General features: G+C 54.1%; 1 protein-coding gene across 1 annotated transcript in view; it reads left to right on the top strand.

The window, feature by feature from the left end:
• The window catches only part of ADCY1 (adenylate cyclase 1), a 117,810-nt gene that overhangs the window by 73,937 nt on the left and 27,559 nt on the right, over positions 1-16,314 (top strand). Inside the window, exons 12-14 of the mRNA XM_026502050.4 lie at positions 7,909-7,998; positions 8,534-8,793; positions 9,043-9,169. Coding sequence (XP_026357835.2) covers positions 7,909-7,998; positions 8,534-8,793; positions 9,043-9,169 — 477 coding nt within the window. The remainder of the gene's footprint in view (positions 1-7,908; positions 7,999-8,533; positions 8,794-9,042; positions 9,170-16,314) is intronic.

Genomic DNA, 16,314 nt, shown 5'->3' with positions numbered 1-16,314 from the left:
GGGTCCAGGTGCGTGATATGTGTGTGTGTGTGTGTGCGTGCATGTGTGTGTGTGTCCTGTGCTTGCACAGCCCCCGGGTCCAGGTGCGTGATGTGTGTGTGCGTGCGTGTGTGCGCGCGTGTGTGTGTGCGTGCATGTGTGTGCATGCGTGCGTGTGTGTGTGTGTGTGTGTGTGTCCTGTGCCTGCACAGCACCCGGGTCCAGGTGCGTGATGTGTGTGTGTGTGTGTGTGTGTCCTGTGCCTGCACAGCAGCCGGGTCCAGGTGCGTGCATGTGTGCGCACGTGTGTGCGCGCACGTGTGTGTGTCCTGTACCTGCACAGCCCCCGGGTCCAGGTGCATGTGTGTGTATGCGTGCGTGTGTGTGTGCGCGTGTGCGTGTGTCCCGTACCTGCACATCACCTGGACAGGTACAGGCATGGCCTCCGCTTGCCCTCTCGACAGCACAGATGGGGCAGGGAGCCCCTCGCCCTCCGGCGGAGCAGGATCTCATGAGACCCTGTCATGTGCCGGGTCCTGCTTGGAGTTCCGGGGACACCCCAGGGCGCAGGACAGGCAGTCTAGTGACGGAGTGAGGCCCATTGGGGGGGTGTCACCTTCTCCCGAGTGCAGAGTTCCTCGGGGCAGGGGACCAGCGGTCCGTGGTGCACTCACGGGATGGATGGGGCATCCGCACCGTGGACGGTTCTCCATTGGCTTTGCTGTGTGACCTTTGGGGTGGGGTGGGGTGGGGGCTGGGAGGGCACCCGGGCGGCTGTGCTTCTGGGAGAGCCCTGGGTCCTAGCCCGGCGTGGCCTGCCGTCCGTGTCGCCACACAGCCCATTTCCCCACTTCACCCCATAGCCACGTCCAGCAGACCCGGTGTTATCTTTGTGAAGTTGTTGGAAACTGCAGCTTTTTGAAAAACTAAAATTTGGTTTTATTCACTTAACTTCTTTGTTATTCATAGGTAACTTCTTGGGTTTTTTTAATTGAAAAAGTGTTAGTTATTTAAACCATATTTCCAGTTTTTTGATCTTCATAGACAGTGACGCTTGGCTTGGAAACTGCCATTTACCACTTTAAGTGAGATGGTTCATTCACTTAATTTTCGGTGGGCACGTGCCAGCTGGAGCCGGCTTCAAGAGCCTGCCCAGCCTCCTGGGGAGCTGGGAGCCAGGTGTGGGGGTGGACATGCTGCTACTGGCACATGTGGCCTCAGCCCGAACCTGTGGAATTCAGACTCTCACACGCCCGCTGGTGTCCCCGTGATAGCTCTGAGCGTCCACGCTGGGGTGTGGCCCGGAGACTGTGCGGCACAGGTGGCGGCATCAGGCTGGGGAGGGGTGGCGGCCGGCAGGTGGGGCCGGGCCATCGGCAGAGGCCGGCATGTGCCGTGGAAGACAGGTATGGGTGGGCCCGGGTCGGCACAGGTGTGCTCGCGGGTGAGCCTGGGTCCGTGGTAGCAAGGCCTCTGTGGGAAAGCCTGAGTCAGCTGGGCAGTCACTTTCCTCTCGGACAGGGCAGGCGGCCACAGCCAGGGCACCCGGGCAGCTGGGCCAGCTCCGTGGCCACCCGGGAACTTCATCCCCCCACCCTGGCTTGGCTCCCCCACTGCTAGGGGCTGCTGGTGCTGGGGCCTCCGTGTCCCCATCTGTGGCACGGGGTGGGAATTGAGCTGATACACATCAGTAGTGGGAGCCTGGCACGCAAGGGGAGAGGCTAGAGACCAAAGGGACAGTGTCAGTGGGCCCAGGAGGGGGCCACGAGGCCAGGATGGGGAGGAGGGGCCTGCAGTGCTGTGGGCCAGCAAGAAAGTAGGCTTGAGGGTGCGGGATGGGTGCTGGAAGGGGGCTGAGCTGGACCAGCCAGCCACGAGGGCCAGTGGGAGCCGGACTGTGGCCCTGAGTGGGGGATCGTGGGGTCAGGGCTGGCTGGGCTGGGCAGGAAGGGACTGTCAGGGAGCCTCTACAGCTTCAGGTGTGCTTTGCTGTGTGGTGCTCCCCACCACAGGGCTTGCTGGGGGCTGGGGAATGCGTGCTGTGAGCAAAAGGAACGGACACAAGAGGAGGACAGGCTCATCCAGCACCAGCTGTAATTGGGGCTCTGGCAGGTGGTTTCAGCTGTGTGTCCGTGGCCGTGACAGCTGAGATTCTCACCCTGACGCTTGCTCAGATATGCACAGGCCCTGCCCCTGGCGGACATGTCGCCCTGGGCCTTAACCTCCAGGCGCCCTCATACAGCAGGCTGTGTCGAGCTGAGTGGAGGAGGCCACGGCTGCCACCTCTGCCTCTGTCTTGTAAACCCTCGGCCATGTGGCTCAGGCTCGGTCACCCGGCAGAGCGTGCCAAGGTCAGTGCACATGGACGTGGCCTCCTCCCGGTGTGTCCTGGCCACCTCACGCTCCACGGAGAGGCAGGCATCCGTGGTGCTCTGTGGCATCGCCCCCTGGTGGCCTCAGGGACGTTCTGCGCCTGTCGTGCTTGCAGGTGCTCACGTGGCCGTGGCTGGAGTTAGCCTGGCTTCCTTTTGTGTGGGTGGTGGGCCCGCCAGGCCACGTTTGATAACTGTGGTTCATGCTCCGGGGACATTCTCCAGGGTTTGGGTCAGATCCGCTGTTTTTTCCTGAATTACAACAATTTTCCATGCCTGTTTTGCTCCGTGGATATATAAGCAAATTAAATGCAAGGATAAGTAGGCCACCAGCCTTAAAGCTAAGACAGGCCCCTTGGAGTCCACGTGTGGCCCACAGCATGCAGGCCTTGCCCATGTGGGTCTTCGTGATCAGTGTTGTTCACTTTTCAGAAAAGCATTTTAAGCTTTTGCATTTGAGCAAACACGTTTCTAGGATCAGGTATTTGTGTCCAGGGAAGGTCTTAGCACCCCGTGGCTGGCAGTCACAGCTCCCACCCAGGGTGTGGGCGTGGTGGCGTTAAGGAACGTGATTCTGCAGGTAACAGAATAGCCAGCTCATGTATTGGTCTCGGATGCCAAAGGGAACTGATTGTCTCACGTATTCAGAAACAGCAGTGGAAGAGGAGGGCCTGGGGCTGGTGTTCTCCAGGGACTCCATTCTGCAGCCGAGACTGGAGACCTGTTCTCTGGGCCCTCCCTGCCTGTTTGGGCCCGCCTGAGCCCAAGCTGCCTCCTCGGGGTGTCACACCGACAACCGGCTGTACCTCCATCTGCCACGCCCGGAGCGGGGAGGCCTCTGTGGCATCTCCCTCCAAGAACCCACAAGCTTTGCTCTCAGTGCCCCGGCTTCTGCCAGTCAGAGCCCCCCAGGGAAGCAGCACGAAGACACAGGGGCGCACGTCCGACTGCCCCATGTAGAAAGGATTCCTTCCCGGGGTTTGGCTTTCCTCCTTTACTGGACCGGTTTCCATCCCTGGGGGAGTCTGGAATCTGCAGGGCAGGCGAGCAGAGGAGACGAATATAAAGCCGGGGGTGGGGGGGGGTGGGCACGGCTTATGAATCCTGCGCTCAGACTCCTGCCCCCACTGGCCGGTCCCGGCTGCTCCCCACTTCCAGGCCCAGCATCCGTCCTCTCTTCCTGTTGCTGCCCGACCAGTGACCACAGCTTCAGAAGGCCGAGGGCGGCCGCGGCCAGCTGGCTCTCCGCTCCGGGCAGCGTGCGGCTGAAGGGAAGGGGGCCGCAGGCTTTATTGGGGGCTCCTTCTGGCTGACCGTTGGCACGGTCTGGCTTGGGCGGTGGTGGGACTGTCACCCCAGCTCCTGGTGGTTCCTCTCCAGTCTCGCCTGTGGCCGTCCCTGTCCCCAGGCCAGCCCCGGTGTGTGGAGTCCCTTCGGTGGTGCCCCCAGTCCTTCTGCTCCCCCTTCTGCCACCTGCAGGCTTTAAAGACCTGGTGTGGTTGACCCAGGTCCACCCGGTCGTCCTTGGTGAGTAACGCAGTCCGCCCACTGCTGAGGCCAATCACGGCTGCCATGCTCGACCACGTGGGCTGCCACGTGGTCAAGGGATGGTGGCTCCTCACAGGCCCAGGCATTGAGGGAGAGACCGTGGGGACCATTTTGTGCCCGTTGCAAGTGTACTGGATACCACTAGCCTTACTGGTTTTTATATCTCTCTGTATTTATAACCAACTGTAAGAGAGTTTTGATACATCTTTAAAAATGTATTTAAATTTAGGTAATTAACATATAGCGTATTACTGGTTTCAGAGGCAGAGGTCAGTGATTCATCAGTCTTCTGTAACACCCAGTGCTCACCCCATCACGTGCCGAGAGTCTTGATATTTTAACGGACCTTTTTAAGGGTCATGGGACAATCCGTGGGAACACTGCAGTGTTTCTGTTGGCGTGGTGTTCTCCACATTTTTGCGGTGCACTGCGAGGCCGGGACCTTGCCAGTGTGACTAGGAGGACGTGACCCTGGCTCTGCAAGAGCGGGCACTCGGCTGGGACCACAACTGAGTCTTCAGAAGGACGTTTCACCATCCATGAGCCATGTGCTTCGGAAGGGTGGGGTCGCAGTAAGGCCAGTGGGGTACAGCAGCATGCACCTGCTATGTTCCCCGGGGGCAATGGAGGGAGGCTTGAGAATCCTACTGCTGTGGGGCCATGGGGTGAGGTCAGCAGCGTGACCGGCCAGCGAAGGGACTGCGTGGCTTTGTGCTTTGTCACCTGGGCCCGGATGGACGCTCATTCCCAGAATCCCTTTCCCATGTGTCTCATTAGGAGAAGGGTGCCGTGTTCGGGGCTCCCTGTTGGTCTATGCTGGGATTGGGCACGCAGCGGTGACTTTAGTCAGGTTGGCCTTGGTGAGTGGGCATCTGTGCAGCTGAGCGTCACCTCTGTCCCTACCCCCATGGCCACTTTGTCCACGAGTCTGTGGGGTGGTGGTGGGGGTGGCTGGGGAGAGGGGCTGACTGGTGTCCACAGAACGGGCCGTCCCCCCACGCTGATTATTACACTCCTTGTCTGCCGAGGTCCCCCATTGGTGGCATTCTCATGGGACACCGGTGTTCCCCCTCAGACCAGTTTCTCCACAGACGTGTGCCCCAGGGTGACTTCCTTGTCACTGTCACGCTCCTTTCGAGTCCCTGGCCGTCCAGTGGGACCGCAGGCCGGAGCCCGAGAGTCAGCGAATGACGGCACATCTGGCCCCTTCTCCTTCCAAGCGGAGCACACAGCAGGTGCATGGTCTGACGTTCTGCCCACTGGCACGATTTACCGTCACCGTCCTTCAGAGACAAGCCAGAGAGGGTCGTTGTGGCTGCAGCTGCCCACTCTGGGTGGCGCTTCTGGTTGTGTGGAACCTGCCGGAAGCTAGTGGAGTCTTCTCTTCCTCCGTCACCTGATCGTGAACGATCACAGGTGTAGCAGGAGTGGGACTGTGGCGTCTGGGCCTCTCCTTGGTGTAATGTGGGTGTGCCCCTAGGGCCTGCCTGCGCCTGGTCACGTATGTGCCTCTCCCACTCGATGACGGGGGTTGCTGTCCGTGCACACCCACCTTACAGCATTGGAGGGTCACATAACACCCGGCTCGGGAGGTGGCTCAGATCCCCTGGCACCTTGCTGGCCCATGACCGAGGCCCAGGAGCAGGACAAGTGTCTCCAGAGAATGAACGGGCTTTGCTCTGAACCCCATCCAGAGCCTGAGCTGTGGTTCACGTATCAGGGCAGCCGGCCACTCCGGGGGCCCCCACCCACCCATGCGCTCACGAGTTAGTCTGTGTCTGCTGTAGTCTTGCCTCTGATGGGACTGGAAGTTGCCAGGGTGGGCCGGTGGGGGGCGGAGATGCCTGTCTAGTGGGGTGGGCAGGAACCAGCGGGGGTCCTGTGAGTGTGAGCTGGCGACAACCCACGTCCCCAAGCTCACGCAGCGGGGGTCCTGGTGCTGAGCACACAGTCAGCCAGGGTTTTGTCGCACTGAAGCAGGGCCCAGGAGAAGGTTGACGAGGTCACGCAAAGCCACAGCATCCCTTGATTCTCGCTGGCCCACGTCACGGCTCCCAGCGTGCCCTCCTAGCCTGGTGAGGCCGTCTGCCGCGTCCTGTGGGGTCGGCTGGGGTCAGCGGCCCCAAAGCCTGAGTTTGAGGAAAGGATCAGATCCCTGGATGACGCTTGTGCTGTGGTAGGAGGGGGAAGGAGTCAGTGCCCGGGGCGGGGGGGCGTACTTGCAGCCGCCCACAGTGTGGACGGTGTAACGGGAGGTCAGATGGTGCCCAAGAAAGTAAGCTCTTGAGTCCAGCTGCTGGCAGCTGGTTGGCTCTCTTATTTCCACGGAACGGTGTGCGGCGCTGGTGTATGGCTGGCAGGAAACAAAGCTGTGAGTCCCCAATGAATGAAGCCGGGACGTGCTAAATTCCGCCCATAAATAAAGCATCGCGTGAGCAGTTAGCGTGTGCTGTGTGTAGAGCTCAAATGGAGGGACCGGACCCAGAGATCCCACGTGGGCAGCTTGTATGGAACCCGTAGGAACCCGCTGCCATTTGGCCATTTGCCACACAAATGAGAATGGTGCGTTCACCCTGGCAGGCTGCCGTGATTCGGTGCCCCCGAGCCTTGCCCAGCTGCCCCCCGCCCCCGCACCGCGGACCCAGCTCCAGGCCGCCTTCCACTTCAGCCCCTGTGCACCCCGGGGAGGTCTTGCTGAGCCTCGGTCAGCAGCCCCCCACTCATCGCCCTCATGAGGCACCTCTGTGCTGTTCCTGCCTCTCCCAGGGCCCCAGGGGCTCCTGACATCCACCGCCAGGAGGATCCCTCCAGTGTTTGCTGAGTGAATGCGTGAGCTGCGTGTGCTGGGTCGGCCGGGGGCCAGAATCCCATGGCTGCATCCTCAGACTTGTCCCAGGGCTGACACGAGAGTAGACAGGGAGGGAGGTGGCAGGCACTGGTTCCATAAAGCAGTCGGGGCTGGCGCTGCCGCAGACAGCTTTTCTTCCTGAGATCCGGGGGGCCCAGCGTGTCTGCACAATGCAGCGGTGTTGGGGCTCGGGAATCCCAGACGGGACCCAGATCCGTAGCTGTGGCTGCGTGAGCTCCATAGAACGAGGGAGGCTAGCTGGCCGGGCCGCATTTGCTCGCCTGCAGACCAGGACAGTGAAGGTCCTCACTTCCCGGGGGGTAGGGGTGGGGGATGGCAGGTACCCCATGGCGGCCCGGGCACCCTGGCTGGCTGGGGGTCTCGTGACCATCCTGTCAGGGTCCCCGCAGTCTTCACTTTACTTTTGGTTTCCAATTTCACGAGTGTGAATCTAAAAAGAACTTGGCACTTTTATCCTTGAAGTCACGTGTTGAATATTGCAAAATGTACTTAAGTAGATTTAAAATAGAATTTCTTTCTTTCTTTCTTTCTTTCTTTCTTTCTTTCTTTTTTGTTTTCGTTGGTTTTTATTTTTTTTATTTTTATTTTTTTGGTTTTTTTTATATAATAATATTTTTTTATTATATTATGTTAGTCACCATACAGTACATCCCTGGTTTTTGATGTAAAGTTCCATGATTCATTAGTTGCGTATAACACCCAGTGCAATTTCTAATAACAAAAATGATGCAAAACCTTTGTGAAGAAAATGATAAAACTTACTTGAAGCATATAAAAGAAGACACAAATAAAGGTAAATTCTTGTGATTTCTGAGATAGAAGAATTTCATATAACAAAAATGTCACATTAATTGATTCAGTTCATTTCAGCGCCAGAGTCACGGTGTGGGGTACATGGTGGTAGGTGTGGTTCTTTTTAATTTAAAGACATTAGCTTTGGTTTCTTTTGATTTGGGCAGTTTGTTGACCTGGGAGGTGAAGCATGAGCTCAGCCAAGGAGTTTGTGTTGAGGGGGAACCGTGGGTGGGGCCCCAGGCGCTCCCCGGGCGCTCTGCACAGTCTGCAGTGTGACCATGTCTGCGCACGTGAACCAACTCCTTAATGAGCGCCTGTTTTACAGTAATGTATTGTATTGTTCAGTGTTTTCCAGGATGCCTGACGATCCAGATCCGCACCGTCTTGTGTATTTTCATAGTGGTCCTCATCTACTCGGTAGCCCAAGGATGTGTGGTGAGCGTCTCAAGAGGCAGCAGGGTCTGGCGTGGAGAGTGGAGTGAGGTGTGGATGGGGGTCGAGGGGGATGCTGTCTCCTGGTGGAGGGACACCCAGCCCCTTCACAGTGTGTAGATGATAGAAGCTGGGGCAGAGAAGCAGGATAGACTGGGGCAGGAGTAACAGGATGGAAACAGGGGCGGGAGTAACAGGAGGGAGGCGGGGGCAGGAGTATGGGGGAGGGGGTGGCTGCAGTAACAATAGGATGGGTGCAGGAGCACCCAGAGGGGGCTGGCAGTCTGGGGAAGATGGCCCCCAGACCCCGGCCCCGCCCTCCCTGCTGCGGGGAGCCTGGAAGGCAGAGCAGGAGGGAGGGTCCGAGGCCTTCTGGCGACACCTGGGGGTATGGGTCATCTGGGGGCGTGGGTCACTTGGGGTGCGGGTCACCTGGGGCCATGTCTTGGGAGCCAGAGGCAGTAGCGGGCTGGGGGTGGAGGTGGGGCTGGTCCTGAGCGGGCGTCTCCCACGCTCCCTGCCCCTCTGTCCCCTTCAGGTGGGCTGCCTGCCCTGGGCCTGGAGCTCCAGCCCCAACAGGTCCCTGGTGACCGTCCTGACCCCTGGTGGCCGGAACGCCGTGCTGCCTGCTGCACCCTGCGAGTCTGCACCCCACGCCCTGCTCTGTGGCCTCGTGGGCACCCTGCCACTGGCCATCTTCCTGCGGGTGTCCTCCCTGCCCAAAATGATCCTGCTCTTCGTGCTCACGGCGTCCTACATCCTGGTCCTGGAGCTCAGCGGGTACACCAGGGCCTCAGGGTAGGTGTGCTGCTCCCACCAGGACACAGCTGGGCGGTGTCACGTGCACCTGCTCGGGAAGCACACTGGTTCTGGGGCTTCTCCACGGGTCCGTTTGGGCCCCAGTTCCAGCAAGGCCCCGGGTTTCCCGGCGAGAGTGGCTTTAGCCTGGGTCTGTAGCAGGTGCCACTGAGTGTCGCGTCCAGGGGCACGTGGGGCTGGGTCTGGGGTTCTCCGTGCCGACGAGGTTTTCTTCCTCGTCCCCCCCAGGGGCGGTGCGGTGTCCGGGCGCAGCTTCGAGCCGATCGTGGCCATCCTGCTGTTCTCGTGCACGCTGGCCCTGCACGCCCGGCAGGTGGACATCAAGCTGCGGCTGGACTATCTCTGGGCAGCACAGGCAAGATGCGCTTTCTCTGCTCCGTGGAGGGTGGGGTGTGGCAAGGAAGCCCCTCGGGAGGGGAGTCAGGGGCTCCTGTCTGGACACCACCTGGTGTGTGGGTAGAAGAGGCAGTGCTGGGGCCGAGGAGTAGGACGGGGGCCAAGAGAAGGCAGCGCAGGGGAGCCGGGGATGTGGGGACCAACTGATGAGCCCTGCCTGACAGGCGCAAGAGTTTGGCAGTGTTTTGAGCTGTGAGTTCCCCATCCCCAAAGGCATTCTGGTGGTGGGACTGCAGTGCAGACTGGCTCAGCCTTCGCTGGGCTGCACGTGACAGCAGATCTCATCAGGGCCGTGGGAAACTCCAGAAAATGCCGACTCCTGCACCATCCACCCCAGATTTAGTAGGTCTGTGAGTGGGGGCGGGCAGGAACCTCCATTATTGCCAAGCACACTGGCAAATTCCAGCACAAGAGGCCTGAAGGGGGCTGAGGAGTGCAGATGTGGGAGCGGCCCCTGGGCCCCGAGCCCCGGGGAGGGAGGTGATGACCACCAGGGGCTTGCACTGCCAAGCGACCGGCACACAGGTGCACTTCTAGGCCCGGACCAGGATGCGGGGCTGGGGTCTCTGGGACCCCTTCGTCACCTGCTGTGTCCTCAGCCTTTGGATGGGGAGGCTGTCCGGCTTTCCGGCTTTCTGGGCCAAGTTCGAACTCCATCTGTGCAACGTGCAAACTTCTTGCCCCTGGGCAGATTGCTTCCGTTTGCCTTCCCCATCAGACCCGTGAGTGTCAGCCCTCAAGAGTTTTCTTATTCTGATGTATTAAGAAGCAGCTCTTTAGTGTCCAGGGCATTTAATTGTGTCTGTTCTCACGGCAGCCCTGCCCAGGGGGTGGGGCCCGCAGGTGGGGAACGGGGCACGGATGTGAGGGCTCTGGGCCCAGGGCCTGGCTGAGACACAGCTGAGCCAGGATGACCAGCGGTCTGAGGGGTGTCTAGGGCAGGTGGGAACCTCCTCATCCTGGGGGCCCCTTGGGCAGCCAGGGGCCCTGCCGTAGGCCAGGGCACAGGGATAGCCGTGGTCCCACCCCAGACAGGTGACGCCCAGAGGATTGGGGGGTGAGGTCGCCCACACTGAGGAAGGCCATCTGCTTCATTCGCGCCAGGCTTTCGAATGTTAATCCCTCCAGAGACCAGCAGACCCCCAGAAACGATGTTCGAAGCCCTATGGCTCATAAAAGTTTCCATCTTGGGTGGGGGCGGGGGACACGGTAACCGTAGTTTCCTACCCGGACAGGCCTGGCGGCGGGCCTAGTGCAGGGCAGGTGCTCAGTGAGGCTGAGCGGCCTTGGGACCCCGCCTTTCTCCCCGCCGGGGCTGCTCCGCCTGCCGTGGCGAATCTGATACTTTCTGGTTTCATTAGCCTGGAAAAGACAGATTCCGGCTGAGGACATCAGGGCGGGTCGTATAGTCAAGATCACGAAGGATGATTCTGTTACTTTGGGTAAACAAAAGAGGGAAGACACATACTTGTGTGTGCGCACGTATGTTCCAGGTACGTATGTGTATCTGTGCGTGCGAACACGTACACACATACGTATGCTGGGGAAAAACATGGCTTATTATTCTTTTTTACGTAACCACTGCACATCTCATTCCTGTAAAGCGTGCACTTCCGTGGTTTTCAGCTATTTACTGAGTTGGGCAACCGTCTCCACGGTCAGTGTTAGAACATTCGCATGTCCCCAGAAAGAACCCTGTTCCCATTAGCGGTCACTCCCTACTTCGGCCATCCGAACCCCGAGCAACCGCTAGTCTCCTTTCTGTCCCTGTGGGAGTGCCTATTTCGGTCCTTCTCCATCCCGTGAGCTAAGTTAGCGTCTGCTCCGGGAAGTCCCCACTCCCCCCGTGTGCCAGGAGACCCCTGCTTCTGAGGGGCCTGCCGCCTGGCGCCGTCTTCACTACACACCTGGATTCTGGATTCTTGGGGGGGCAGACAGAGGCCCCTGAGATGCTGAGCCCCTTGGCCTCCTGTCCATGGGGCTGGGACACGTGGGCTGGGCTATGTGGGCAGTGCAGGCCCCGAGTTCCCCTGCAGACTGGGGAACAACCCTGACGCTGGCTCCACCCCTCGAGGGACTTGGGCTGCCACTGTCATCCCACATGAGGGCCCGACCACAGCCCTTGTCAGGTAAGGTCAGGGGAGCTGAAGTCTCTGGTAGGTATCAGGCAACCCTGGGCTGGCGTGGTGCCTGGTGTATCACAGCACAGGGTCTCCACCCCAGGCAGGCCACCAGACAAGACTCACGGCCGTCAGCCACGGGACACAACCAGCCCTTAGTGACCATGCGGGAAGGGACCCAGCCGTGCTCTCCCTGCTCCTGCAGACACTCCACGCTGGCCAAACCTGCTGAAGCAGGTGGCACGGGGGCCTGTTGGCAGGGTCCTCTGGGAGGTCTCGGGTCTGAGCAGACGCCAGAGCCGACAGCCACATACATGAGCTCCCAGAAGGAGGCCTGACTGTAGCCGTTTGCCAAAGCCTCACCAGGTAATAGAGAACAGCCTCTTTTGTGGGCTGTGCCAAGGGACCTGGTCTTGTCTGGCTCCGGCTGCCTGTCCAGGGTGACTGGGCTGGCTGGTCCCTAGAGGCGCCTGTGGTCGGCTGCCCCCTCTGGTTTCAGATCTTTGAGTTGTGAATAGCTACTGAGAGCTTGAGAAGAACAGACTCAGGGGAACCGGACCGGCCTGGGGGTGTGCAAATCTGGGCCTCCAGCCTGTTCACCAGACACCTGCTCCGCGGCTGCCCTCACAGACGGAGGCCAAGGAGGCGTTCGCTCTCATCTGGGCTGGCAAGCGCTTCTCTTGGCATTGGTGTCCCTTGAACTGTTGGTAAGCCTGGGGGTTGACCCTGCCCTGGGGTTCTCCACTGCCAGCACCCCGTGCCACACCCAGCTCCCACCTCCAAGTGAGCTTTCCAGAGACTTCAGTGCCAGAGAGACCCTTCACGTGTCACTGGGAACACAACACACTGTCATGTTTTTCCAAGTATGTGTAACGAGAAATGCCACCTCACTTTCCCGTAAACCCAGCAAAACAAGGATATTTCTAGACTTTGCCTGTTTGCCCTCTGGGTATGCAAGCCTGTCCTGCAGACATCACAGTGTCTCACACTGTTGTGAAATGGCCAGGCCAGAGCCGGAGGGTTAATTATTTACTGGCCCCGGGCTGGTCACATAAACCTGCATACTCGAGCTGGCCTCTTCATCTGTGGCCATCACAATGCTTTTGTTCCAGAGCTGTGTTTTCTTTGGACTCTCCAGATAATCACGATGCCGATTGTAGTTCTGATGATAGTAGAGCAACTGATTTCTGTACCAGTGAGTGCTTGACTCAGGAGGGTGATTCCCATCGGTGCGGGCGCCATATTGGTGGCACTCAGGGAAGGTGGCCCAGGACGTAGGAAGGTGGCTTGTGACGTAGGAACGGTTCTATGTATTGTTGGATTCACTTTACCAATATTTGGTAAGAATATTTGCATCCCAGTTCATGAATGTTGTCGTTCTGTAGAGTGAAGCAGGCCTCAAGAGTGGGGACGTGTTCCTTCCTTTTCGGGTTTCTGGAAGAGTTCGTAGAATTGGTACCATTTCTTCCTCAGATGTTTGGGGAAGTGAAGCCCTCGGGCTTGGATTTGTATGTATGTATTTAGGGTGGGAAGGTTTTAACTAAAATGACTTTTCCCAAAGATAAAGATCAGGTTTTCCATTTCTTTTTGAGGTATCTTTGGAAATTTATGCCATTCCGTGAATGTCGTTCATTCTATTGTCACGTAATTGTTTATACCATTCCCTTCTTACCCCTTTACCATTTATAGGATTTGTGGTGACGTCCCCTCTCTCCTCCTGATGTAGAATTGTGTAGACTCTTTTTTTTTATCAGTGTGACTAAAAGTTTATACATTTTATTGATCTCAAGAAACAGCTTTTGGTTTTCCTGATTTTTCTGTTATTTTAGAGTTTCCCATTTCACTGGATTCCACTCTGATCTTTATTTTCTTCTGACGACTTTGGGTTTAATTGACTCTTATTTTCTAGTTTCTCGGGATGATTTGTATCTTCTCTGATTCAAGGGTTTTGTTATCCATTTTCCTCTAAGTGCTGCCTTAATCCCACAAATTTTGACATTATATGTCATTTCATTTTCCTGTGGTTCAAAGAACTTTCTTTTTTTTTTTTTTTTAAGTTCTTTGGACCAAAGTTTATGAAGACATACATTCTTTTGTTGAAGATTTCTCACAGATCTTTCTGTTACTGACTTCTGCTTAGTTATACTGTGTTCGGAGATTATGCCTTGTATGCCTTGAATCCTTTTAAATGTCTCGAGAATGGGTTGTTATCGTCCATGATCCATTCTGTCACTGTTGGATGGTGTGTTTTTTGAATGTCAATGAGGTCAAGCTGGCTGAGACTGTTCATCGGTCTCCTATGCCCTTACAGACTTTCTGCCCAGATAGTCTACCAATTTTTGAGAGAATGATGTTGAAATCTCCCACTGTGCCTGTGGACAGAATTTTGTGCAGTTCTGTCAGTTTTGCTTCATATATTTTGGTGATCTGTTACTAGATGCATAATAAATGTTTAGGATTATGTCCTCTTAGTAAGTTGAATCTTTTATCCCCCTTATCACTATGGAAAGAGCTGCTTTCCGAGGTAATGTGCCTGGCTCTGCAGACTACTTTGTGTGATGTTATATAGGTAATTCAGCTCCCATTATATATTTTTTTCCATCATTTTACTTTTAACGTATTGATGTCTTTTTACTTAAAGTGGATTTCTTTTTTATTAATATGTTAGTCACCATACAGTACATCATTATTTCTTATAAGCAACGTAAAATTGGACCTTGCCTTCTTATCCAGTTTATAAATCTCTGCCTTTTTAATTGAGCTATTGAGACCATTTACAGTTAATGCGATTATTGATGCACTTGGATTTTGATCTTTTATCTTGTTGTTTCCTATTTGTCCCAACTGTCCATCTATTCTTTGTGAATTTTTTCCTCTTTTTCTGCTTGTTTTGGGTTAATTAAATATTTTTATTATTCTATTTAAATATAAAATAATCTTTATTATTCCATTAATAATTATTATTGATTATTTATTAATGATAATAATTATTGTTAATTCATTTATCTCTCCCACTCTCCCTCCCTTCTTCTTTTTATTAGCTGCAATTCTTTGTTGTATTATTTCTTTTTTTTTTAGTTTCTATTGAAATAGAAACTTTATTTATGTTTTTATTTAAATTCCAGTTAATGTATAGTGTAACATTACTATTTCAAGAGTAGAATTTAGTGATTCATCACTTACACATAACACCCCGTGCTCATCACAGCAGATGCCCACCTTAATACCCATTGCCCTCCACCTCCCCTCCAGCAACCATCAGTTTTTTCTCTATAGTTAAGAGTCTATTCTTGGTTTGCCTTTCTCTCTTCTTTCCTCCTATGTTCATCTGTTTTGTTTCTTAAATTTCACATATGAATGAAATCATATGGTATTTGTCTTTCTCTGATGGACTTACTTCACTTAGCATAATACCCTCTTGCTCCATCCATGTCATTAAAAATGGTAAGATTTCATTCTTTTTGATGGCTGAGTAATATTCCATTGTGTGTGTGTGTGTGTGTGTGTGTGTGTGTGTGTGTGTGTACAAATACATATACCACATCTTCTTTATCCATTCATCTGTCAGTGGACATCTGGGCTCTCTCCACAGTTTGGCTGTTGTTGATAATGCTGCTATAAACATTGGAGTGCATGTATCCCTTCAAATCAATATTTTTATATCTTTTGGGTAAATACCTTGTAGTGCAATTGTTCTATTTTAAGTTTTTGAGGAACCTCCATACTGTTTTCCACTGTGGCTGTACCAGTTTTCATTCCTACCAGCAGTGCAAGAGAATTCCTCTTTCTCTGCATCCTCGCCATCATCTATTCTTTCCTGCGTTGTTAATTTTAGCCATTCTGACAGGTGTGAGGTGGTATCTCATCATAGTTTTGACTTGTATTTCCCTGATGATAAGTGATGTTGAGCATCTTTTCATGTGCCTATTAGCCATTGTATGTCTTCTTTAGAAAAATGTCTGTTCATGTCTTCTGTCTATTTCTTAACTGGATTATTTGTTTTTGGGGTATTGGGTTTGATAAGTTCTTTATAGATTTTGGATACTATCAGGTAAGTCATTTATCAGATACATCATTTGCAAATATCTTCTCCCGTGTTGTAGGCTGCCTTTTACTTTTGTTGATTGTTTCCTTTGCTGTGCAGAAGGTTTTTATCTTGATGAAGTCCCAGTACTTTATTTTTGCCTTTGTTTCTCTTGCCTTTGGAGACGTGTCTAGCATGAAGTTGCTTTGGCCGTGGTCGAAGAGGTTGCTGCCTGTGACCTCCTCTAGGATTTTGATGGATTCCTGTCTCACATTTAAGTCTTTCATCCATTTTGAATTTGTCTTTGTGTATGGTGTAAGAAAGTGCTCCAGTGTCATTCTTTTGCATGTGGCTGTCCAATTTTCCCAACACTATTTGTCGAAGAGACTGTCTTTTTTCCACTGGATATTCTCTCCTGCTTTGTTGAAGATTAGTTGACCATAGAGTTGAGGGGCCATTTCTGGGTTTTCTAGTCTGTTCCATTGATCTATGTGTCTGTTTTTGTGCCAGTACCATACTGTCTTGATGATTATAGCTTTGTAATATAGCTTGAAGTCCAGTGCTGTGATGCCCCCAGCTTTGTTTCTCTTTTTCAAGTTTGCTTTGGCTATTTAGGGTCCTTTGTGGTTCCATACAAATTTTAGGATTGTTTGTTCTAGTTCTGTGAAAAATGCTGGTGGTATTTTGATAGGGATTGCATTACATGTATAGATTGCTTTGGGTAGTATAGACGTTTTAACCATATTTGTTCTTCCTCTGCATGAGCATGGAATGTTTTCCCCTTTCTTTGTGTCCTCTTCGATTTCTTTTGTAAGTGTTCTGTGGTTTGCAAAGTACAGATCTTTTACCTCAACATGTTAGGTTTATTCCTGGGTATAGTATGGTTTTTGGTGCAGTTGTAAATGGGATCAATTCCTTGATTTCTCTTTCTGCTGCGTCATTATTACCATATAAAACTAC

This window comes from Ursus arctos, unplaced genomic scaffold (genome assembly GCF_023065955.2).
Source record: "Ursus arctos isolate Adak ecotype North America unplaced genomic scaffold, UrsArc2.0 scaffold_3, whole genome shotgun sequence".
Taxonomy (NCBI): Eukaryota; Metazoa; Chordata; class Mammalia; order Carnivora; family Ursidae; genus Ursus; species Ursus arctos.
Note: the sequence above shows the minus strand (reverse complement) of the source record. Positions and strands in the feature narration are given on the sequence as shown.